At 48.0% G+C, this 26,222-nt stretch overlaps 1 protein-coding gene across 3 annotated transcripts in view; it reads right to left on the reverse strand.

Moving 5' to 3' along the window:
* SLC27A1 (solute carrier family 27 member 1) overlaps window positions 1-19,210 on the reverse strand; it is a 35,942-nt gene extending 16,732 nt beyond the window's left edge. Inside the window, exons 1-2 of one of the 3 annotated variants that reach the window (XM_061149892.1) lie at window positions 19,054-19,210; window positions 17,239-17,406 (exon numbers count right to left, since the gene is read on the reverse strand). In XM_061149892.1, coding sequence (XP_061005875.1) covers window positions 17,239-17,405 — 167 coding nt within the window. In that variant the 5' untranslated portion in view covers window position 17,406; window positions 19,054-19,210. Of the gene's footprint in view, window positions 1-17,238; window positions 17,529-17,725; window positions 17,803-19,053 lie in introns of those variants that run through there. The other 2 variants (XM_061149891.1, XM_061149890.1) reach the window with 2 other exon arrangements.
* Between the last annotated feature and the right edge of the window lie 7,012 nt (window positions 19,211-26,222).

Genomic DNA, 26,222 nt, shown 5'->3' on the forward strand with positions numbered 1-26,222 from the left:
TCCAATTGGAGGGTTCCCCTCTCAAAGCCGCTGTTTGCAGCAACCTGGTGAGGGGGCCCAGAGGAAGCAACACCCTCTGCATCTGACCAGGAGCCTGGCACATAGTAGGTGCTCTGTAAACAGAGGTTGAATGATTGTATTCACATCCCTGAACATGAAGCCCAGAATCCTGTCCCCTCCTGGCAGCCAGTACAAAGAAGGCACAGTTTCCATCACTCATCCTGGAAACAGTGAGCACCTATTGTGGACAGGTGACCTGATCAAGTGGAAGAAGGCAGATCAGTGGGGCCTGGGGCGGAGGGCAGGGACACTAATAGCAAAGGGGCAGGGGAGGTCCTTGGGGAGATGGGAATGTCCCATATCTTTTTAAATGATCGATCCAACTTTTACAAATATTTATTTATGTATATATTTATGGCTGTACCGGGTCTTGTTGTGCACGGGATTTCTCTGGTTGTGGCTGGCAGGGGCCGCTCTCTGTCTGAGGTATACAGGCTTCTCACTGCAGTGGCTCCTCTGGCTGGGGAGCACTGGCTCCAGGGCAGGTGGGCTCCGGGAGTTGCAGCTCAAGGGCTCTAGAGCACAGGCTCAGCAGTTGTGGTGCCTGTGGCCCCTCGGCATGTGGGATCTTCCTGGACCAGGGATTGAACCTGCATCCTTTGCATTGCAAGGCAGATTTTTAACCACTGGAGCACCAGGGAAGCCCAGGCATGTTTTATATCTTGATGGTGGTGGTAACCTGGGTGTGATACCCCAAGCCCCACTTGAACACTTAGAATGGGTACATTTTATTATATGTAAATTACACCTCAAAAACAATCCATGAAGACAGAGCAGACTGGTGGTTACTAGGAGCTGTGGAAGGGGGAATGGGGAATGACTGCTAATGGGGACAGGGTTTCCTTTTGGGGTGATGGAAATGTTCTGGAATTAGAGCTAATGGTTGCACAACATTGTGAATGTACTCAATGTTGCTGATGGTAAATTATACGCATTTTACTACAACAAAAATTATTGAAATTCGTGAAGCCTATCTGTGGCAAGGTTAAAAAAGGGAGTCCTTGCCTTCCAGAGATATATTCTGGAAAACTAACAGATGAAAATACGTGCCACTGAGATTCAGACAGAGGAGGAAGTGGGTGGAGATGAGGAAACAATCATATGAAGATCACGAAGGCTGGGGGGTTGGCCACGTGGGCTTATTACATTATTCTTTCTACTTTTGCAGCCCTGAATTTTCCAGAGTAAAATTTTTAATACATAATTTTTTAAATAAAATTTTAAAATTAAATAAAATATTTTAATATAAAATGTTTCAATTTTAAAAATTAAAAAGATTTTAATTTTTATTTTTTTGTCCACACTATGCAGCTTGCAGGATCTTAGATCCTTGACTACGGATCAAACCTGGGTGCCCTGCAATGGAAGCATGGAGTCCTAACCACTTGACTGCCCAGGGAATTCCCTAAATTTTTAAAAATTAAAAAAAATTAAAAATCAATTAAAAAAAATAATACTTTAACTCTCCAAAGGCTTCCATTGTTTTGTTGATCAAATGCCTTCCCTGTGACCTGGGAAGCCCAGCATGGACCAGCCCCATGCATCTGACCACCTCTGCACCCTTCATTCCCCCAGCTTGCTCTTGCCTCCTTCCCTGATCTTCAGCAAGTCAAAGGTTCCCACCCTAGGGCCTTTGCACAGCTCCCACCGCCTGGAGTACTCTGCCCTAGGCCCCTCATTGAGGCTCAAGGGTAATCTGTTACATAGCAGTGGGTAACAGTGGGTAAATACACTCCCAGTTCCCACTTCCATATGGTTTTATTCCTTCAGAGCAATCATCACAATCTGAAGCTGTGGGTTTCACAGTTCTTCCTTTGTGGGTTTCCTAAGTCTGTTTCCATGACAGCAGGCACCCCATCTGTCTGTCTATCTGTCTATTGTGTCCAGACCTGTAATTCCAGCACTAGAGATAGGGCCTAGAATGTAAGGATAATGCTAATGTCCCACAGGCTGACTTGAATGCAACCCAGTCTCTTCTATGTGACTGTAGTTGTGGAAACGTGTCCCCAAAATTCATGTATACCTGGAACCTCAGACTGTGACCTTATTTTGAAACAGGGTCTTTGTAGATATAATTAAGATAAATATGAGATGAGGTCTTCCTGATTGCCTAGGTGGGCCCTAAATCCACTGACAGGTATCTTTATACGAAGAGAGAGGGACATCCCTGGTGGTCCAGTGGTGAAGACAGTACACTTCCACTGCAGGGGGTGTGGGTTCGATCCCTGGTTGGGGAACTAAGATCCTGCATGCTAGTGATGCGCATGGCCAAGAAGTATTATTGATCTTAAAAAAGAAGAAGAAGAAGAGAGAACACAGAGACACAAGGGAGAAAACCCTGTGGAGACAGAGGCAGAGACTGGAGTGATGCAGCCACAAGCCAAAGACACCTGGAGTCCCCAGAAACTGATTTTGGCTTCTGGTCTCCAGGACTTTGAGACAAGTTCCTTTTGTTTTAAGCTACCAGGATTGTGGTAATTTCTAACAGCAGCCCCAGGACACTCATACAGAGGACCCCGGTGGGTATATCCTGCATAGGGCCTCCTGGTTAATGGAGACAATAAGATTCTGTGCCTTCCAGGTCCCTGGGGGATAAAAGAGATGGATGGAGACTTCTAAGGACAGGGCCTGACATGTCTTACATTCTCAATCAACTCTGCTGCTATCCTGTCATCAGGGAGGTATGCACAATCAATAAGAAATCAGAATTGAATTAGCATTTTATCTGCCCAGCAACTTGACTCATGCTCAGCTGCTTCAGTCATGTCTGACTCTTTATGACCCTATGGGCTGTAGCCCTCAAGGCTCCTCTGTCCATGGAATTCTCCAGGCAAGAATACTGAAGTGGGCTGCCATTTCCTTCCCCAGGGGATCTTCCCAACCCGAGGTTCAAATCTAGGTCTGCCGCATTGTAGGCAGATTCTTTACCATCTGAGCCACCAGGCAGGCTCCCAGAGTTGACTCATACCCACCCTGCAAGGAGGAAAGAGGAACAAACAAGTTCCAAGAGTGGAGGCCAGCACAAGAAATCCCCAAGGCGACTAGGAGATGGGGCAAGATATCACCTGAGAGCCTTGTGCAAACACTGATTCCTCAAGTCTGTCCCAGAGCTCTGAGCTCCAGCAGAACCCAGAGGAACGAAGAAGTGGCCTGGAGTTGAAGCTTTGGTACCACCTACCCACTGTGGCACCCGGGCAGATCCTGCCCTTTCTGGGCCTCAGTTTCCTTACTTGGGATCAGAAGGCTAAGCATCACAACCTCTAAAGTATTCTGCAGCTCAGCGAAGTGTAGGTACTGCCATCACCCCGTTTACAAACAGGAAGCAAGGCCCAGAGTGGCAATGCCTGTGTATGTGGGGAAACAATAGGAGTCTTGCCCTAATACCTGTCAAGTGTATTAAGTGCCCGACCAAGTAAAAGGACTGAATAAGAGGGATTTATCGTCACTCTGCCCAGGAGGGTCCTGCCTCCAGACCTTGCACCTGGTGCCCCCTCTGCCTGGAGCAGGTCTTCCTTCTTGGGCTTTGCAAGGTTAGTTCCTCCTCCTTTGAGCACCTGTGCGGGGTGCCCCCTGCCAACCGCCCTGGCTGAAGTAGTCAAGCATGAACCCTGACTCCCCCCTTCATGCTGTATTCTTTGTGTCACTTGCTCTCTTTTTTAAGAATAAATTTTATTTATTTATTTTCATTTTTGGCTGTGCTGGGTCTTCATTGCTGCTCGGGCTTTTCTCTATCAGAGGTGAGCAGGGGCTACGCTAGTGGCGCTGGCTCCTCTTGGAGAGCACAGGCTCTAGGGGCAGGGCTTCAGTAGCTGCTGCTCCCGGGCCCTGGAGCACGGGCTTGGTCGCTCCACAGTGTGTGGGATCTTCCCAGACCAGGGACTGAACCTGTGTCTCCCACACAGGCAGCTTGGCTCTTCCACTGCTGAGCCACCAGAGAAGTCCCCTTCCTGTCCCTTTCTGATGTTTAAATTATTTCCTTAATTCCTGCTCAAGTGTTCTTCTCCCTCACTATGCTGTGGGCTCCAGAGGACACAAAAAGTGCCTGATGTGTTCACAGCACATCACAGTGACCCCGGCATCCCGAAGCCCAGATGGGGTGTGGTCCCCAGGAGGTCCTCAAGGCTGGGTACAACCAATTGCTTTCTCCACTGAAGACTAGCAGGAGCCTGACGATCTCACCAGCACGGCCAAGGCCCCACATCACACACCTGAAACAGTGCAGCCCCTCCTCCGAGTCTCCCACCTCCACCCTGGGCCAGGCCCCACCCTGTACGTAGTGGGGTGAATGGTGGCCCCCAAAAGACACATGCAAGTCCTGACCCTCCAAACTTGTGAATAAGCCCTTATGTGGAAAAAGGGTCTCTGCAGATGTAACAAAGTTGAGGATCTTCAGATGAGATCCTCCTGGATTTAGGGTAGGCCCTAAATCCAATGGGTTTCCCTGGTGGCTCAGATGGTATAGAATCCACCTGCAATACGGGAGACCTGGGTTCAATCCCTGGGTTGGGAAGATCTCCCGGAGGAGGGCGTGGCAACCCACTCCAGTATTCTTGCCTGGAGAATTCCCATGGACGGAGGAGCCTGGCGTGCTACAGTCCATGGAATTGCAGAGTCAGACATGACTGAGCGACTAAGCACAGCTAAATCCAACAATGAGTGTCCTTCTAAGAGACAGAAGAGGAGACACAGCCACAGAGAAGAAGGCCATGTGAAGGTGGAGGCAGAGACTGGACTGAGTGATGCAACCACAAGCCAAGGAACTGCCAAGGACTGTTGGAAGCCACTAGAAGCTAGGAGAGAGGCATGGAACAGATTCTCCCTGGGGCCTTCAGAAGGCCCTACCCACACCTTGACTTCGGACTTTGTGGGTGCGTGCTAAGTTGCTTCAGTCGCGTCTGACTCTTTGTGACCCCATGGACTGTAGCCCACCAGTCTCCCCTGTCTATGGGACTTCCCAGGCAAGAATACTGGATTGGTTTGCTACTTCCTTCTCCAGGGGATCTTCCCATCCCAGGAATTGAATCCCTGTCTCTTACGTCTCCTACATTGGTAGGTGGGTTCTTTACCACTTGTGCCACCTGGGAAGACACAGACTGCAGGCCTCCACAAATAAATTTCTGTTGTTATAAGTCACCCAGTTTGTGCTACTTTGTTCTGAAAGCCACAGGAAACTAACACACACTGCTTCATCTCCAACCTTTGGTTGTCTTCCTTACTGCTCTCACCCCTGTGCCCCATTCAAGGGGAGAGAGGGGTGTGTGTCTCCATTCCCACTATCTGGGAACAAAAGCACTTCTTGCCTGGCTGCCCCAAATCCTCCTTACCAAGCTACCATCCTCCTCTTTGCAGGTCAGCCTGGCTGGGGTGCTTCCCTACTCAAAACCATTCCCTGGGAACATAAGACTCTTCTGCCCAGTGTTCAAAGCTCTGGAAATCTGGCTCTGACTCCATCAGTGCCCAACTCACAGACCCCCTGCCATCACAATAGCTCCTTTCACACCCCCTGCAACATGGGACATGGTAGTCCTGTATTCCCTTTCTTCTGTCCAAGAAAGTTGTCAGTATGTGACGGCTGGAGCCACAGCAGCCAATCTGAGACACCAAGGCTTTGCAGCAAGGATGCCAGAGCAGAAAGGCAGAAGGAACCTGGGTCAATAGAACATGCTGAACACAAACTGATCAGCCTGAAGCCATCTCATGTTCCAGTACCCCACTGCATGTGGCTATAAACGTGCTTTACTATTGACGCCACTTCTAATTGGGATCCCCACTATTTGCAGCCGAAGCCTCCTCACAGAGAATACCTCCCCAGAGGAGCTGATCCACATGTGCAGTGCACCTCCATGAAGGACTGCAACATGTTGGACATCATGACAGGAACGGGGACACAAGGTGACCAAGGTAGGGGTGAGCCCTACCACCCTGGGCCTACAGTTAATAATCATGGAGAAAGCAAACACAAGCCATGACAGTTTTATATGTTTCCTAAGAAAAAAGCAAACAAGATTGATGTGGACCAGATTTCACCCACGGGGACAGGGGAGCCTTGCCTGAAGAAGCAACATTTGCACTGAACTTTGAAGGATAAGAAGGAATCAGCCATAGGTTAAGCTCGAGGGAAAGAATTCCAGATGGAGTGCTCCACAAGCGCAAAGACCTGAAGGCAGAAAGGAGATTGGCAGGTTTATAGAGAGCAAAGGCCCACAGGGGAAAAGAGAGAGTGAAGCAAGGACTGGGTAGAAAGAGCGCCGGCTCAGAAATCTCTCTCATGGCTCTGAATCACACCACTAACTCATGGATTGATTTTGGCACATTAAAGTCACATGGGGGAAATGATGGTGCATTATTCATTTGTAGCTTCCAGTGAGCAGAAGATGGATATGTGTGCTCAGTTCATGTCTGACTCTGTGACCCACTGGACTATAGCCCACCAGGGGCTTCTGTCCGTGGGATTATCCTGACAAGAATATCCGAATGGGTAGCCATTCCCTTTTCCAGGAGATCTTCCTGGCCCAAGGATCGAACCTGGGTCTCCTGCGGCTCCTGCATTGACAGGTGGATTCTTCACTACTGAGCCACCTGGGAAGCTTTGAGCAGAAGATAGGAAGGAATTCAAACATCCTGCAGTAGGAACATCAGCTGGAAGTTACAACAGAAAGCTGCACACAAGAATGGTACCCCCACTGCGAGGAATGAGGAAGGACCCTGAAGGTAAATGGGAAAAGTCAGTGCTGACCTCTTAGCAAAGGTAGCTAGCTGATTGGGCACCCAGACACTGACTGGTCATCACACCTCCCTGCATCCCCGCAAACAGCTAGTAAAGGGTTTATTTTTTTGTTTTTATTTGTGGCTGCACCACACAGCATGTGGGATCTTAGTTCCTTGAACAGGGGTTGAACTCGTGCCCGCTGCAGTGGAAGTGTGGGGTCTTAACCACTGGACCACCAGGAAAGTCCCAAAAGGGATTTTTTTTTAAAAAAAGTGTGTACTCACTGGTAAGATGGGCACAGAGACTGAATCACCTCACTGTGGAAAACTGGGAAACAGCAGATAAGAGGTGGGGGCTCTAGGAGGTGGGAGAAAGCAGAATCCTGGGCTGCAGGATTGAAAGAAATCTGTTTAAGAAACCCCTTCTGGGATTTCCTTGGAGGTCCAATGGTTAAGACTCTGTGCTTCCAATGTAGGGAGTGCAGATTCCATTCCAAGTCAGGGAACTAAGATCCCACATACCACATGGCATGGCCAAAAAATAAAATTAAGAATCTCCCTCTGTGAAATCAATGTCATGAGGATGCATGTACAACATAGCAAATATAGTTAATAATACCTCATTGCATATTTGAAAGTTGCTGAGAGTAGATCTCAGAAGTTCTTATCATAAGAAAAAAAAATTTTGTCACTTTGTATGGTAATGGATGTTAACTAGATTTACTGTGGTTAATCATTTCATAATATACAAGATATGATATATATAATGTAATCATTTCATAATATACATAATGCACTCTACTCCTCAAAATTCACTTTAATGCCTCTTCACTTATGTGAAAGACCTAAATGAGTACCTGTTTTTGTTAACCGAAAGAAATCCAAAGAGGACTTTCGCTTTTACGGTAAAAGGCAAAATGTGAAAACAGCCTCCAGTGTTTGTTTTTCAGGGAGCTGTTACAGGGGCAGCATGAACCCAAAGGAGCGAGAGAGGCACCACCAAGCCCCTTACCCTGGAACTAAATACACTTGGCATCCCAGTATCAAGCAACTATAGCTTTGAACTCTGTGAGCATCTGACCTTTATCTCAATTTATTCTGTGCATCCATTAGCAAGATGCATCCTAAGGTAATTGCTTCTTTGCATTACATCCTTTTGGCTTCTGAACAGTTTCACAGGAAAGCTCTATTTTTGTATAGCGGGAGAAACCTTTATGCAAATAGCAAATCATTATGTTGCCCACCTGAAACCAACAGAATGATATGTCAGTATCTCAATCAGGGCTTCCCTGCTGGCCCAGTGGTAGAGAACCTGCCTGCCAGTGCAGGAGACAGGGGTTCGATCCCTGGTCTAGGAAGATTCCCATGAGCCATGGAACAACTGAGCCCCTGTGCTGTGACTACTACTCTAGAGCCCAGGAGCCACAACTACTGAGCCCATGTGCTGCAACTACTGAGGCCCGCGCCCTAGAGCCTGTGCTCTGCAACAAGAGAAGCCACTGCAATGAGAAGCCCACACACAGCAGCTAGAGAGCAGCCCCCCCACTTGCTACAACTAGAGAAAAGCCCACACAGCAAGGAAGACCCAGCACAGCCAAAAATAATACATAAATAAATAAATAAAGTTTAAACAGAAAGTGGCCCCTTTGCCACCCAGGAGACTGAACATCCAACCACAGGATGGTTTCTGGGTGGGACACCTTCCTGCAAATGGGTGTTAACATTCCCCTGCCAGATACTGAGCTTCCAGCCCTCTTCCCCCTCTGCATTCCTGGGATGCTGCTGGTGGGTTCTCTACCCCAGGCAGAAGACCAGAAGAGCTTCCAATGGGAAAATGTGACCAGGCCCAGAGGAAAGACCCAAAGACACTGCACTGAGGTCTCCCCAAAGCACCACCTGGCCAGGTGACCCTCATAATGAAGCTCAGTTGACAAGATCCCTCACCCCTTACCCACACTCATGCTGAGAGCTTCTAATTGACTTTATAACCAAAGACTACCAGACTCCTGGGGATCTCCTCTAACAGGGATGATGGAGACTAAACTAAACAAAGAAGAAAACCTTTGAGGAAAAAAAGATTGTGCAAACAGGAAAAAAATAACCTAATAAAGTCATTAATATCCCTGATGATGTAAGAAGATTTACTGCATCCATGAAATAAGAATAGAATGCTATAAAAAAAAGCTTTCAGGGAATGAAGAAAAAAAAAGATCCTGGAAAATTTAAATGTGAGGGCACCATAGAATATACAACATACCACATGACCCTAGTGAAAAATATGGATTTAGTAAATAGTAAGGTATCAATAATGACTTATCAATTGTGACAAGTGTACTATACCAATACAAGATCTTAAAAATAGAGAAAACTGCAGGGGAGAGGAAGGGAGTATATAATACTTTCTGCTCAATTTCTGTAAACCTAAAACTGATAATAAAAAAATGAAGTCTTTATAAAAAAGAAAAAATAATAATTAAAAGATCAATAAAAGAGTTTATTAATAACAAATGATAATCATAATAAAAATTTTAAATGTGAGCATAAATTAAATATTAATAGAAGGGTTATAAATAATTTGAAGAAATATCATAGAAAGTAGAATAAAAAGACAGAGATGGAAAATAAAAGAGAAAAGATAAGAAAATTATAGCATCAGTCCAGAAGATCCAACATCATATTCAACAAATAGTTATCAAGCTAGACTTTGTTCCAGGCACTCAATAACAGGAGTTCTAAGAACAAAGGAAGGAAAGGTGAGGAAATCACCAGTGACAGCATTAAAAAAACTTCCTTGACCTGAAACCCCACCAACAGATCGTACAATGGATGGAAATAGCCTACTCTCTTGAAAAGATCCCACAAGCTGCCAGAAAGAAAAACAAAAATACAGGCCACTATAAAGGATCAGGAACCAGAAAGTTTTAGACTTCTCACAAATAACCATGATGTGAGAAGAAAATAAGAAATGCCTTCAATTTTGAAGGAAAATAATATCCAAACTAGAAGTCTATACCCAGACCATCAGTCAAGTGTGAGGGTGGAAATAAAGATATTTTCATATATTGGGGGGGGTCTCAAAAACCTAAATTCCCATGCATCATTTCTCCCAAAACTAATAAAGATGTGCTCCAACTAACTAAAAGAGCAAATCAAAGAGGAGGGCTACCAGGAACTCAGGAAACAGGGTATCCAGCCCCAGAGAAAAGTGATGCTAGTCCTCAGGAAGATGGCTAGGAGCAAGGCTGGGGTGATGGTTACACACCAGGTGGAAAGGGCAATTTGCATTGTTTGGACAGATTGGAGGCTAGAACAGAGATTTCTCCAAAAAGGTGAAATTGAAAGCCCATCTGATACTATAAACATAAGAAGAGAGAGAGACAAATGTGTGGAGTTTGAGCTTGAAGTACAGATAAATACATAGAACTAACAAATACAAAGGCAACCAATAACTCCAGAGAAAATACATAAAGTTGTTTCGCTCATATTATACACAAGCATCCTTTTGGCAGTCTACTAAACACCACATACACCACAGTTTTTGTAAGCTTCTTGCTTTTTTTGGTGATTTTTCTGTTTAAAAGGGGTCCTACGCATAATGCTGAAATGATGTCTAGGGATCCTAAGCACAAGAAGGCTGTGATGTGCCTTCTGGAGAAGATGTACATATTAGATAAGTTTTATTCAGGCATGAGTTATAATGTTGTTGGCAGTGAGTTCAGTTGTAATAAATAAACAATATATAGGAGGTGTCTTTAAATAGAACACGCATAAAACAAGATTATGTATTGATTGGTTGATGGAAATGTTGTGATCAGAGGCTCTCAGGAACCTAACCCTGTATTTTCCCTAGGAACAATGGTTCAGTATTTGCTAATTCAATGTTTGTAGCAATTTTGTAGAACAGATGGTGAGAATCTACTGTGATAATATTGGGACAATGAAGGAATGGAAAAACATGTATGTCTGGGTATGTATGGGGGTGGTGGGTATGTGTACAACATGTGCAGGAACAGAAAGAAAATGAGGACGGGGGATAAAGGGATGCTGAATCCTCATCTTCCATAGAGGGAGATGACAGACCAGCTCTCAAAGTGAAAAAATGCAGATACTGTCACATAAGCCATTTGGAGATTCAAACAAGAGGTAAGAATCACTCCTGACAGATAAGAGAAAATGTGGGTCAAGGTTGAGCAGGCAGCTGCCACTTGAGGTAGAAGGCTTAGAATCTTTCATCTTGAATCTTGCATGACTTTAATAAAAGTGAAAATTTCAAGTGTAAGTGGAGAGAAGAAAGCAAGCATGAGGTGAAGAAAATGATGATGAATGTGTGGCCACTGGTGAGCACCAAGAACAAGAGGTCTGGGACTTCCCAGCATTCAGTGATTAAGACTCTGCCTCCCAAGGCAGGGGGCATGGGTTTGACCCTGGGTTGAGGAACAAAGGTCCCACAAGTCACGGGGTGCGGCCAAATACCTTTAAATAAAGAACAAAAGATCTGCATATATTTCTCATTCAAAATATGTATTTATTTATCTGGCTGCACCAGGTTTTGTTTGCAGCAAGCAGGTTCTTTAGTTGTGGCCTATGAACTCTTAGTTGAAGCATGTAGCATCTAGTTCCCTGACCAGGGATCAAATCCAGGCCCCCTGCATTGGGAGCATGGAGTCTTAGCCACTTGACCACCAGGGAAGCCCCTACATAACTATATCTTGGAAAAGAGACATAAGACACCCCTGAGGAGGGGAACTGCAGGGCTGCAGGCAGTCCAGAGAGGGCAACATTCACTGCAAACCTCTCTCTAACATCTGAATTTTGTACCCGTTATGTATTAATCACTACAAAAAAATAACTGAAAATGTAAAATGTCAAAAGTTAGCAGTTTATACACTCAACTCCCTGGTCAAATCCTGATATCTTGACCATTCGACTAATAAATAGAGTTCCTACGATGAGCGTCCTCCTCAGTGTTTATTGAGTGACCTTACAGCCACCCTTCAAAGTAGCATTCTAAAATGCCCATGTCAGAAATAAATAAATAAATAAATAAAATGCCCATGTCAGATGGTGGATGAGGTGGGGGCTCAGAGAGGTGAATTAACATACCCAAGGTCACACAACAAGTAAAGGACAGAACAACCCAGACCCAGGCCCCCTGGCAGGGTTCCTCTGCTGCTGCTCAAGCTTGCCCCAAAGCTTGAGGGCAACATTCAACATGTACCACGTGGCAGGCCAAGTGCCCATGCTGTGTACAGCAGGTGCTCAATTCATGTTTTCTTGAAGGAGAGGCGCTGTACAAGGTGTATTCTTCCAGACGAAGGAACGGAGACCCAGAGGGTGATATTTCACGGGCTAGCTCCTCTGGCTCCAGCCGCCAAGCTCCCAACCACTGAGGGACCCACTGCTGCCTGAAGGCAGTCAGTACCACCAAGTCTGAGCACCTACTTGGTGCCCAGCTCTCCTCTAAGAGCTTCCCATGGATGAATTCAATCAGTTCAGTTCAGTTCAGTTCAGTTGCTCAGTCGTGTCCTACTCTTTGTGACCCCATGAATCGCAGCACGCCAGGCCTCCCTGTCTATCACAAACTCCCGGAGTTTACTCAGACTCATGCCCATCAAGTCGGTGATGCCATCCAACCATCTCATCCTCTGTCATCCCCTTCTCCTCCTGCCCTCAATCCCTCCCAGCATCAGGGTCTTTTCCAATGAGTCAACTCTTTGCATCAGGTGGCCAAAGTACTGGAGTTTCAGCTTCAGCATCAGTCCTTCCAATGAACACCCAGGACTGATCTCCTTTAGGATGGACTGGTTGGGTCTCCTTGCAGTCCAGGGGACTCTCAAGGGTCTTCTCCAACACCACAGTTCAAAAGCATCAATTTTTCGGCGCTGAATTCAATAGGGTACCCCAAAGACCCCATGAAGGGACACTAGTGTGACAGCCGTGGGCAGCGGGTTAACAGTAAGGGTGGGAACCCTAAGAAAAAGCCCCCACAAGGGTGCTTCCTGTCCACAGACAACACAGCAAAGAAATGCGAACTGAGGCCGCAGGGGCTCGTGCTCACGTTACCCAAGCATTCACAGCCCTCTCCGGAGCACACCCACGGGCGGGCAGTGGACTCCAGTGCTGGGCTCCAGCTACATGCCTGGGCCGCCCTGCCTGGCAGCAGCACAAGCCACCCCCACTCTGAGGACAAAGAGGCCACTGTCTGCCTTTGGACCCTTCCCGAGACTTCTTCTTGTCCCTCTGTTCCTTTTGCCCCCCTACTGTTTTCACCCTGAGTTCCAGGGCACCGGGGCAGGAAGAAATAAACAAGGATGAATGTGATCAGATTTCATGATGAAAATAGAGGAGAGCTGGAAGAACTGGGGCAGGGTGCTTAAATATTTTTGAACCTCAGGTCTAAAGGCAGCCAGCCTCTACCATTACTCCAGCACAACACAGCAGCTAAGAACAGACTCTAGAGCCCTGCCCCTCCCTGGCTATGCATTTTTAGGCAAGTGACCTGCCCTATTTGTGCTTTGGTTCGTCAATGATCAAATGGGATTAGTAAGCATTCCTTCCTTACAAGACTGTGAGAACTCTAGAACACTGGTATAGAGTGGGTGGTGGGTATTATGACAAGCTACATTAGTTAGCTATTGCTGTGTAACAAATTACACCCAAAGTTACCGACTGGAAATAACATTCATTACCTACAGTTTCAGGAATTCAGGAGCATTTTAGCTGTGTGGTCTGGCTCTGGCTCTCTCTAAATCAAGGTGTTGGCTGGGCCTGTGATCATCTCAAGGTTTCACTGGGAAAGAATCCACTTCCAATTCACTCATGTGAAACTCTCCAGAGAACTGCCTTACTGACTGCCATGTAAGAGACCCACGAAAGAGCACCCCAGATGGAAGCCACAGTCTTTGGTGACCTAATCTCAGAAATAATATCCTATTGCTTTTGCTATATTCTGTTCATCAGAAATGAATCATTAGCTATGCAACCTATATTTGCCTGTAAAGTCTTTGCCACTTTGGTTAAATACATTAGTATTGTTTCACAGTGTCCTATGACCCTATATGAGCAAGTGTTTTTAAATCTTTTAATATTTTTTTTACAAACTTCCCAAAAATGAAATTCTCAAAGAAATCTTTTTGACCTCAAACTAACTTTGGGATTTTTTTAGAGAGCCCCTAGCATATTGCAAAAGATTTGTTCTCTCTTCTCATAAAAATATAGATGTTAAACTAATTAGACTTATTTGATATGTTAAATTACATGTGAAGAAGCATTAAGAAGTAAAAATACTAAGCTTTCTTTATATTGTATTTATATAGGTATATAAGTATTTTTAAAATTATATGATGTTCCTAGAAATATAATATACTTTAGCATCTGGTAATGTGGTAAAACATTATAATACATACAGTGATATTCTATTTATAATAATAATATAATAATAACTGATAATATTACCAGTCATAATTCTAGTTACTGTCTTAGAGTACTATGTATCATAGAAATAACCAAATTTTCCTGTCAACTACACTGTAATGAACTCTAAACAGATCTTTAGCCATGGCATTTTAAGTCTTTTGACATTTACAGACAGTTATTGCTTTTCTCTGAGGCTTTTCCTAAAGTGTTCCTACAAGAGTGTTCCTTCTTCAGAGAAATTTCTAAAAAGGATTCTGACAAGTACTCTAGGATACAAGTTTATGGTAACTTTCAGATCATAACGTCAACTGGGTAAGGATTTATAGAACTCTAAAGAAAAACTAGATTCAGAAAACTGCTAACAAAAAGATGAAGATCAAAAACTAATTGCATAGGACTGAATGAACTGATGAAGATGATTATAATTTTTTATGATTTTTTTGTTGAAAACATTGCTGGTTCTTTTGTGTTTTGTTTTTCCAGGTTTAAGGAAATCCTCTTATCTTTTCTCTTAAAAGCTTTCAGCAATTTGGTAATAAACATTTGTGAACTAAAAAAAAAGAAGTGAATCACTAGGCCCAGCCCACACTCAAAGCAAAGGGATCATACAAAGCTATGAAGACCAGAAAGTGCGACCATCTTCCAAGCTGCCTCCGTACAGAAAGTGTGCCAAGCTCTGTGTCGGGGATTCAGAGTGGACTCAGCTCCTACCCTGTTCCAGGGCAGACAGGACTGGGCACGGATAGCCCCTGCCCTGCGGAGCAGAGCTGGGGCCTAGGCAAGTCCAAGGAAGGAGGTGGGGAAAGGTCTGTCAGCCAAAAAATATATTCTGTGCACTTACTAGGTGCCACCCTGATGGGAGGAGGCCAGGGCCACAGTGGCACAGTCTGTGCTGCCCGCCCCCGCCAGGCCCACAGGTTAGTCCTGGGGGGAAAGAGACCCCACAATTAAAAGGCAAGAAAGCAGACACACAAGATAATTGTAAGTGACTGATGCTGCTCGTGGTTACAAGTCAAGTTCTGGAGCCACACTGTCTGGGTTCAAATCTTGCCCCTTGTATCGGCCAGCTGTGTGACCTTGGGCAAGTGACCAAACCATGCTGCACCTCAATCTGCTCATCTGTAAGATGGGACAAGACAGTACAGACCTCCCAGGGTGGCCGGGAGGACTTGAAGAAGTCATGATTCCCAGGGTGCCTCACACAGAGGGAGCCCCGCGTCAATCTTGGCTCTTCTCCCAGAAAGCAGGAAGGCAGGAGGGTCTACAGAGACACAGGGTCAGGGGAGGGCTGTCTGAGGAGGTGACATTTAACCCATGATGAAAATAAAGAGCAAGGGAACCGTGATCTGGGCAAAGGGAACAGCAAGTGCAAAGGCCTTGGGGCTTGAATAAATAGGAACGTGTTTAGGAATGGCATGGAGGCCAGTATAGTGGGAAGAGTGACAAAGAAGACAGGAGGTTGGGGACAAGATCAGAAAGCTCACGTGGTCTAGATTCTTAGAGCAACAAGGAGCCATGGGAGAGTGCTGCCTAGGAAAATTCAGCAAAGGTTCCTCTGAGGGAGGCAACATCATAAGGCATCACCAGGTGGAAAAAAAAAAAAAGAGGACCCGTGGGTTTCCCAGGTGGCTCGGTGCTAAAGAATCCTCCAGACACAGGAGACTCGGGTTTGATCCCTAGGTCAGGAAGATTCCCTGGAGAAGGAAATGGCAACCCACTCCAGTATTCTTGCCTGGGACTCCCAGGGACAGAGAAGCCTGATGGGCTACAGCCCAGGGGGTCGCAAAGAGTCAGACACCACGGAGCGACAGAGCACACACACGTACATGTTCCAGGCAGAGGAAGCAGCCTGAGCCTGATAAGGCAAGCTGATCTGGGGGCCGGGTGAACCTATGGAGACGTGGGGAGTGGCAAGTGGGCAGGCAATGGAAGGGCGGAACCCCAAGGACACAGCTAGGGACTGAGTCTTTTCTACTGCAGCGGGTAGAGGTCGTGGAAACTGTGTGAACAGAGAGCACCAATCCGAGCCGCATGTCAGAAAACCAGGGGCAGGGACCAGGGTGTAGAAAGGAAAGGACGGGTTCTGAAAGGTTCAGAACCAGTCAGTTAGCAGAGGAACTTTTCCCAACTCCACACCATCCCTGTGGCTCACAGAACTCAGTTTATCTTTACAGTGGGTTAGTCCTCCCATCTTCTCATGGGCACCAAGACTGGCAGACCCATAGCAAGTGTTCACGGACTTCCACGTGGAGGCTGTTCCTAAGACTTGCTCTGGTGGAATGCCCAGAAACAGTTATTTCACCACAGAAGGACTCCCAACAGCTTCTCTGAGCAAGGCCCTCAGAGACAGCCCAGAGGCCTTCCAAGGATGCCTATGAACCCTCCCTAGAGATAGTCACCAGAGACATCTAAGCAAGCCTTGGAATACACAGCAACCTCTCGGCAGGCCTTGAACAACCCCCAAAATCACGCACAGATCTCAAACTCTCAAACAGCATTCTAACTACAGAGAAACCTGTAAATGGCCCTGAGGAGACAAACACCCTTCAAAGACCCCAAAAACCCTTTACACGTTCCCCAGAAAGCCCTTTCATCTTCCCCGAGAAAGTTCCCCTGACAGCCCCCTAGGGACCTACCAGAGTCCCTGAAGAGTCCCCAGTCCTCCCAGTCACCAAAGCCGCATAGAGACCCCCGCCCCTCTAAGAAGCACAGCTCCCCCTCCATCAGTCTCAGCTCTCCGGAAGTCCTACTCGCAGTCCTAATACCCCCAAGCTGTCGTCCAGCTCCCTGAAGTCACCCACTCAGTCTCAAGGGCATTGAAACCTACTCATCTCCCTCCAAAGACCCCTCCAGGTGCCCTCAGAGTCCCCAATCCACTCTTTTCCGTCCCAGCACCGCCCCCTAGCCCCGCCCTCACCCAAACCCCGCCTCCCAGTCTCCAAAACCTCTCTCCCCTGTCTTCACGCCGCCCTTGCAGCCCCCCTCTCTTCGACCCCGTGGACACTCAGCCCGCCCCCGACCCCAGCCCCTGGATCAGGCCCGGGCTGCACTCACAAGAGGTCCCGCCTCGCGGTTTTGCAGACGATGCGCAGGAAACGCCAGCCGCCGCCGCCTACGTACACGCCGAGCGCCGCCGCCGTACTCCAGGTCCATGGCAGTCCGAGCAACCATAACAACACTAGAGAGGCCACGGAAGCCGAACCTGCACCTGGAGCCCGCATCCTGGGGAGGCGGAGAGTTCTGAGGCCGCGGGCAGCCCGGGCCCCGCCTCACGACCGACCCAACCCCGCCCCCAGATCGAGCTCCGCTCCCGCTTCGAGCCAGGCCCCACCCCGATGTCTGGGATTGGACGTGTCTCGGACAGGCTCCGCCCCGTCCCAGACCTCCCTGCTTCAAGCCCGGCCCAGGCTTTTCTGCCAATCATTAGTGTATCTCCGCGCCCCCGACACAGTCTTCTGTTCCGTCAGTCACTGGCGAGCCCCGCCCCATGCCTCGATTGAGCGGCGGTACCCTGAACCCAAGCTCCACCTTAACGACTTACCCACAAGCCTAGGCTCCACCTTGGCCCCACCACAGACCCTGGTCCTGGGCGGCTTTCCTCTAGGTCCCGCCTCTACCCGCCTCCGCCACTCACTTGGCCCCGCCCCCAGGTTGGGCCTCTGGCCCCGCCCGTAAGCGCCAAGCACTGTTCCAGAGCCCCGCCCTCTCTGGACCAGGTCCGGCCCTAGATTAGTCCCATGGCCCCGCCCCACTCTGAATCAGGCCCCGCCCCTGAGTCTCAAGCCCCGCCCCCGGTCCTGGGTTTAGCCGGTATTCCCAGGCCTGAGTTCCACCCCGGCTACCGACCCCGCCCTCAGGCTTTGGCAGTCACCACCCCCCGGGCCCACCTAGTACCCTAGGCCCCGCCCCACCTGCCCTCCCAGACAAGCTCTCTTCCGACCTGACTTAGAGCCCCGCTGCGGCACAGCAGAGGCCCGCCCCGTACCAGAGGCCGGGACCATAGAGAGGGGTTTCTGGCCAGAGTGACGACTGCCAACGAGACCCGGGGGCTAGAACGCCCTGGCAAGGACGGCTGTGGTCTCCAAGACCAAACTTCGGCAGGCTCCCAGCTCCCCTCCCAGCCTGGTAATTGGAAAACTTGTGCGTCCCTCAGCCAAGAGGCGTGGCTCCCCGGCGCTCCTGGCCCAAGCCCTAGATGGCAAACTGAATTCTAACCGCCCGGGGACTATGAAGTCCCAGTTTATACTCAGGCCTACCTGTACTGGGTTTTGGCCCAGCTTGTTCTAAATCCAATCTTTAATGCCTCTTCGGTTTTAAACAGACGTTCCAGGAACCTGAGGAGCCCTAAACTCACAGCTTAGGGGCCCCAGAATATCCAACCCCTGGGTGGTTGGTTTAGTCGCTCAGTCGTGTCCGACTCTTTGCGACCCCATGGACTGTAGCCTGCCAAGCTCCTCTGTCCATGGGATTCTCCAGGCAAGAATACTGGAGTGGGTTGCCATTTCCTTCTCCAGGGGACCTTCTCGACCTAGAAATCGAACCCAGGTCTCCTGCACTGCAGATTCTTCACCAACTGAGACTGATCTGCAAGGGAATCCAACCCCTATCTCAGTCTTAAACGGACCCAACTACTCCCAAATACGAATGAGTCTCCAAATCTTGTGAGTTTAGTCTCAATAACACTCCAGCTGCCCAGGGAGGAAAAAAAGTCCACACACCAGGTCCCCATCCTTCCACAGGAAGCTCCACAGAGTCCTTTATTTGCATCCCAGAGTCCTAAATGCTCACCTAGAGACCCTAAAGCCCTCCAACTGATCAGGTGAGGGCTAGTGCTGTCCTCACTGCTCACCACCTTGTTCCCTGGCTGACCTGGAGCCGTTCACAGATCCTCAGGCTTTGGCTGCTCGGTCGTGGGCTCCCAGACGCTCAGGCAGGAGGCGGGCACCGACAGTGAGGCCAAGACAGAGGACCTCCTCTTGGGGCTTCTGGTTCTGCAGCCTCATGGGGCCTGCTGCAATTGCATTGTGCCCATGTGGGCTTCTGCCTTGGAACCCTCTCTCCAAGCTCCCCCTTCGTCTGCCCCCCTGCCTATTCCACCCCTGCTTGTTTCTTCCCTGCTTGGCCGACCTTCTCAGCTCTCTCCTTGGGAGGCAGCCAGCGTCTGCTTCCAGCACCATTTAGAGGCAGGACTGGGCAGGCACTCCCCCCCACACACATGCTGCCATTGGTCCCTGCAGGCTGCCTAGGGTGGGTGAAATGGGGACGAGGAGACAGATCCGGAGGACAGGCCCGGAGCCAGCCATTGGTCCCTGACTTTCTCAGCTAGGGATCAGCAATGCCCAAAAACTACAGCAGCTACTCTTTTCCTTCCAGATAGCGCTATTGTGATCACCCCATTTTGCAGGTAAAGAAACTGAGGCTTGACACTGTTGCACTAGCTGGAGTTGAGATTCATTCTTTCACAAATGTGGGCAGAGAGCTTGTTCCCCTTCCAGTCTTCCTTAAATGTCTCCCTCTTCTCCATCTTGCCCTGATTCCCCCTACCCATCGATCGCCCTCCCCCATTCTCCTTCCCTTCTTCAAGTTTTCCGCCCCCTCCCTTAGCCTTCCTCCACTCCCCATTTGCTCACCATCTCCTCCTCCACCCACTCCTTTTCCCTTTCTCCTCCCATCCTGAGGCCTTCCCTCCTCCCCGATTCTTCGTCCACTTTCTTCTCTCTCCTCCTCCCCCCATCTTTCCAAGTTTACTGAGCCCTGACTAAATATCAGTAGTACACATGGGACTTCCCTGGTGGTCCAGTGGTTATTAAGATTCTGTGCTTCCACAGGGTTCATCCCTGGTGGAGCAACTTAAGATCCCACATGCTGCATAACAATCTCTTCTAACTCCTCCCATGGCTACTGGAGACACTCTTCTGGGTCTTCAGTCAGCAACCCCCAAATCCTAACAGCTCTGGAGACCCACCTTTTTCTTAAGATGGTGCCGGTACTCCAGTGGAGGGACCGTTTCCCTAGTACTGACCCAAGCTGTTTTCAGTGAGCAGGGTTCTATTTTTACCCTTGCTGCTGCTGGTAAGTCACTTCAGTTGTGTCCAACTCTTTGCAACCCTATAGACTATAGCCCACCAGGCTCCTCTGTCCATGGGATACTCCAGGCAAGAATACTGGAGTGAGTTGCCATGCCATCCTCCAAGGGATCTTCCTGACCCAGGCATCGGACCCAGGGATCGAACCATGTCTCTTACATCTCCTGCATTGGCAAGCAGGTTCTTTACCACTAGCGCCACCTGGGAAGCCCTTTTTTTATCTCTTTACATAAGGGCTTCCACACACCCCCAGGGACATCACACAACACATGACAGCTTTCCCTTCCTAAGATCTGAATAATTCCCAGTTCCAAAAACAGCAGTTCTCCATGGTTCCAGATGACCAGTAAAGGAACAGTCCTGTCCCCATTTCACAGAAGGGGAAACTGAGACCTGGACAAGGGGACCAGAACTCAAGCTTCAGTGTCAAAGCAGGCTCTGAGCCTCTCCAGTGGGGTGATCTTGGGTGGGTCACCTCTCACCTCTGCACATTGGTTGCCCTCTGGGTGATCACCTCCCAGGGCGCCATGCACAAAGTTTCGTGGGGGCTTCTCATCTGGGGGATGAACAGGCACACAGTAGGTGGGGGAGACAGAAAGATAGGTGTCTCCCTTCCCCAGGTAACCACAGGGGTCTGGAGGCCTCAGCAGAGAGAATTATTGGAACTTTTTGGCAGAACAAGAGAAGTGAAGCATAGGTTGAAATAAATAAGTGGACCATCACAGCATGCGAACTGCGCTACAAATAGAACATGAGCACTGTGGGGGAGAGAGTAGTTTGTCTCAGCCAAGTTCAAGTGCCCACCACAGTAGAGGGATTAGTTCAGTGGGGATGCCATAACAACCTCCTACAGACAGAGTAGCTTAAAATAACAGGAGTGTGGTGTAGGAAATGGCAACCCACTCCAGTGTTCTTGCCTGGAGAATCCATGGACAGAGGAGCTTGGTGGGCTACAGTCCATGGGGTGGCAAAGCATTAAACACGACTGAGCAATTAACACTTTCATTATCCTGAAAATAAATGTGATGTCAGATGCAAAAAAATAATAAAAAAAAAAATAACAGGAGTGTATTGTCTCACAGTTCTTCCTGAAGCCGGGCTCAGCAATCAGCGTCAGCAACTTCACTCCATCTGGAATTTCTAGGGGTTCTTTCTTGCCTCTTTCAATTTCTGGTGGTTCTGACCTCAGGTGTCCTCAGCGAGCAACAGCCTGAAGCAGAGCTTGGGTTCCCAGCTGGAGATTGAGGCCGGGTCAGTGGGAGACCACCAAATCTTAGCCAGTGGACTGATGGTCAGTGACAAGGCCCTGGCCCTTCGGCTTTGCATAAAAGAGTTCCCACAAAGATGGAAAGTAGTGAAACAAGGTGTTTATTAAGAGAAAAAGAGTACAGTACATGTGGATATTCATTGGAAGGATTGATGCTGAAGCTGAAGCTCCAGTACTTTGGTCACCTGATGTGAAGAACTGACTCCTTAGAAAAGACCCTGATTCTGGGAAAGATTGAAGGCAGGAAGAGAAGGGGTTGACAGAGGATGAGATGGTTGGATGGCATCACCGACTCAATAGCCATGAGTTTGAGCAAACTCCAGGAGTTGGTGATGGACAGGGAAGCCTGGCGTGCTGCAGTCCATGGGGTCACAAAGAGTTGGACGCGACAGAGTGATTGATCTGACCAACATGTGGATAGGCACATGGCCAGACTCAGAGAGAGAAAGAGCTGCTGAGTTGCACCCTTGTGGTAGTTGAATTACTTTTAGGGGGCATTTCTTCTGGGCTTCCTTTGGCCAGTCATTTTGATTTCCTGGTTTGCAGTCCGTGTTTGGTTTATCTCAGGATCCTCCCATGTGTGCGTACGCATCTCTTAGCCAAGATGGATTCTACTGAAAAGGCGTAGAGCATCCCTTCACATCACCTTCTTTGACTTCTAAAGAGTCTTTCTGCACATGTGTGGTCGGGAAGTTCTCCTGACTTCGAAAATAAGAAATATGTGGTCTGGGCAGGGCCCAGCCTCCTCCTTTAATTGTCCTGCTGTTTTTGTCTTGGAGATTCAGTCCACGGGGAATGAATCCCTGATCCCTTTACTCTGGGTGGGGGGGCGGGGGGGCATTTACCTCCTGCCTCCAGTTCCAGGCATTCCTTGGCTTGTGGCCACCTTTGTCCAATCTCTGCCTCCATCTTCACATTGCTTCCCTGTGTGTGTATCTCTTGTGCCTCTTACAAGGACACTTGTTGTTGGATTTAGGACCTACCTAGATAATCCAGGATGATCGCATCATGAAATTTTAATTTAATTACATCTGCAAAGACCCTTTTTCCAAAAAAAGGTCACAGTCACAGGTTCTAGGGGGTTAGGACTTGCACATGTCTCTGTAAGGGCAACCAGTCAGCCCAATAACAGCAGGGTAACACATTAGCGCAGTGATTCTCAACTAGGAGGCGATCCTGCCCCCTTTGGACATTTGTTGACACCTAGAGATGTTTTTAAAAATATTTATTTATGTATTTATTTATTTATATGGCTGTGCTGGGTCTTAGTTGTGGCATGTGAGATCTAGTTCTCTGACCGGGGGCTAAAAGGGCTCCCTGTGTTGGGAGCTCAGAGTCTCAGCTGTGGACAGCCAGGGAAGTCCCTGGAGGCATTGCTAATTGTTACAATGAATCACGTGTGGTGGGAGTGGAGGCTGTTATGATATCTAGTGAGTGGAGGCCAGGGATGCTGCCAAATGTCCTGTGATGTTCAAGACAGCCCCTGGAATGATCTGGCCCCAAAGGGTGGAGGTGCTACAGTTTGGAAATTCTGGGATAGCTGAAAGGTCCAGTCAAGCTGGAATGGGCTGTGCAGTCTGACAAATATCATTGGCTGAGTGACTGCTCCCAGGTTCTGTGCTTCACTGTAAAATGGAATAAAACCATGCAGGCTTTATAGGGCTGTTCTGAGAATGCAAGCCCAGCACCTCTGTTGACCTTAAAAATAAAACATTTATTTTACCAGCAAAGATGGGCTTATAGGGGAATAGCATGGAATTGCAATTCAGGACACGCAAGCTACAGCAAAAACCATAAGCAAGTCCAATGATTTAAAAAAAAAAAACAAAAACAGACAAGGGGACTTCTTGGTGGTCCAGTGGATAAGACTCTGTGCTCTCAATACAGAGGGACTGGGTTCAATCCCTGCTTGGGGAACTAAGATTCTACATACCACAACTAAGCCCATGATGCAACAAACACCCAATGCAGCCAAAATAAATCAGTTCAGTTCAGTTCAGTTCAGTCGCTCAGTCGTGTCTGACTCTTTACGACCCCATGGACTGCGGCACACCAGGCCTCCCTATCCATCACCAACTTCCAGAGTTTACTCAAACTCATGTCCATTGAGTCAGTGATGTCATCCAACCATCTCATCCTCTGTCGTCCCCTTCTCCTCCTGCCCTCAATCTTTCCCAGCATCAGGGTCTCTTCAAATGAGTCAGTTCTTCGCATCAGATGGCCAGAGTATTGGAGTTTCAGCTTCAGCATCAGTCCTTCCAATGAATATTCAGGACTGATTTCCTTTAAAATGGACCGGTTGGATCTCCTTGCAGTCCAAGGGACTCTGCAAGTCCAAGGAGTTTTCTGCAACACCACAGTTCAAAAGCATCAATTCTTCGGCGCTCAGTTTTCTTTATAGTCCAACTCTCACATCCATACATGACTACTGGAAAAACCAAATAAATGAATAAATAAACATTTTTTTAAAGGAGAGGGTCATTAGTTTACAGAGAAAAAGGAGGAAGTTGAGAGGCATTGTTTTAGGAAAATCCATCGGAGAAAAGTGAGAGTACAGGTGATGACAGTTTCTTATTGGCAAAGTTCCTGGGGTAGTTGATTTCCTGTATGCGATGCAAGGTACATCTTTTCTTCTTGGTGCCTGTAACTGATGATTCTTCTGTTGGGGCCTGTAAAGGACAGTTCTTCCTGTCATTGACCTTGAGTGTACTGCGTGAGAGCTCCCCCTTCTGGCCTCCCAACACCATTTTCCTGAGGCTTCCTTTTATTTTCCTTCACACCTCATAAACATCATGGGAAAATTCACTGTTGAGAATTATTTTGCTCTCAGTAACATCTTGAATTCATAACAAGTTGGGACTTCCCACGGTTCTGGCAGACCGAGGAAAATCTGACCAGGAAATTGTTTCTGAACGGAATTGAAGCCACATGCCTCAGATGGGACTCAAACCCAGAATCTCCCTGAAAGTCACACCTGATCACAGGGCTTGCTGAAGCTCAGATGCTTTAGTCTTGGTGCAGAAAGAATTCAACAAGAGGCAACGTGATAGGTAAGAAGTGGATTTAATAGTGTAAGATGCTTGTGAAGGGCACAAGCAGGCAGGCAAAGCAAGGGAGGGGGGTCAAACCCAGGTATCCTGCATCGCAGGGAGATTCTTTACCGTCTGAGCTACCAGGGAAGCGGTCCAGTGGTTAAGGATACACCTGCCAAAACAAGGCACACAGGTTCAGTCCCTAGTCCAGGAAGACCCCACAGGCCTTGGAGCAGCTAAGCCCGAGCGCCACAGCGACCGAAGACGAGCTCCCAGAGCCTTGCTTTGCAGCAAGAGAAATCACCACCGTGAGAAGCCCGCACATCACCACGGAAGGCAGTCCCCTCTCCCTGCAACTAGAGACATCCCACCAGCAGCAACGGAGACCCGGCACAGCCACAAATAAATAAGCAAACAGACACATCTTTACAAAGAAAAAGTGGGAAGGAAAGAATGCCACTTTCTTCCTCATTCTTGGGTAGATGTCAAGACTTACATCATTAGCTCCTCTTTTAACTCTATATGGTCTAAGTGAGACTCTCATGGGCTACCTAGAATCATATGGATATTAGAAAAAAGTCTGTAACATAGACTAAAATATGGTAATTCCTCTCAGGGTTCAGTATAATGTCACCTTTCCCCTAGTTTCTTTCACCTTTCCCCCATATTCTTGTGCACACTACGTGCTGGAATGCAGTTTTTCAGGGTTCTTTATCTTACAGACCTCTCAAGGCCAAGAGCGGGTCTTGTATCTTTTTCTGTGATACTGGCCTAAGTAAGTTTGTTTAATTTCAAAATGTTCCAATTGTTGCTCAGTCTCCAGAAGGCCTGGGCACTTCCTTCTCTACCTATCATCCCCAAGTGGGATTTCTAACCTTGTAACTATCTCACTCTATCCCTATCAGAGTGAAGCCGTATCTGATTCTACTTCGACCCCATGGACCATAGCCCACCAGGCTCCTCTGTCCATGGGATTTTCCAGGCAAGAATGCTGGAGTGGAAAAAAAAAAGAATGCTGGAGTGGATTGCCGTTTCCTTCTCCAGGGGCTCCCCCTGACACAGGGGCTGAACCCACGTCTCCTGGATTGGCAGGCAGATTCTTAACCACAGAGCCACCAGCAAAGCCTAATGAGGACCCATCAGGTATGGGCCTGGTGACAAAAGCCTTGATAAGGCAAAGGAGACTCTTGAGAATGAGGATTGCATGGGTTTTCTTTTTTGCTATTTAAAACCAGGACTGAGTTTCTTTCAGAGTCTCTCAGGTTTCCCCAGATCGAGAAAACGTCCTCAAGATCTGGTGTTCTGGTTACCTAGTGCTGTGTAGTAAATCACTCCAAACTGAGTGCTTTCATACAAGGGTAATCAACTATTTCTCAGGGTCCCATGAACCATCTCTGAGACTAGGACCTGGGACCTGGAACCCTTTGCTGCAGCGCTTGTACCTGGACAAATGTCTCCTTGAGGAGCAAAATACAAAGAAACTATGGTGGTTTTGGAGAAGGAAAGGCTACCCACTCAGTATTCTGGCCTAGAGAATTCCATGGACTATATAGTCCATGGGGTTGCAAAGAGTCAGACACGATTGAGCAAGTTTTGCTTTCATGGTGGTTTAGTCGCTAAGTTGTGTCCGACTCTTGCGACCCTGTGGACTGT

The sequence above is a fragment of the Dama dama genome, chromosome 9 (genome assembly GCF_033118175.1).
Source record: "Dama dama isolate Ldn47 chromosome 9, ASM3311817v1, whole genome shotgun sequence".
In the NCBI taxonomy this organism is placed as follows: Eukaryota; Metazoa; Chordata; class Mammalia; order Artiodactyla; family Cervidae; genus Dama; species Dama dama.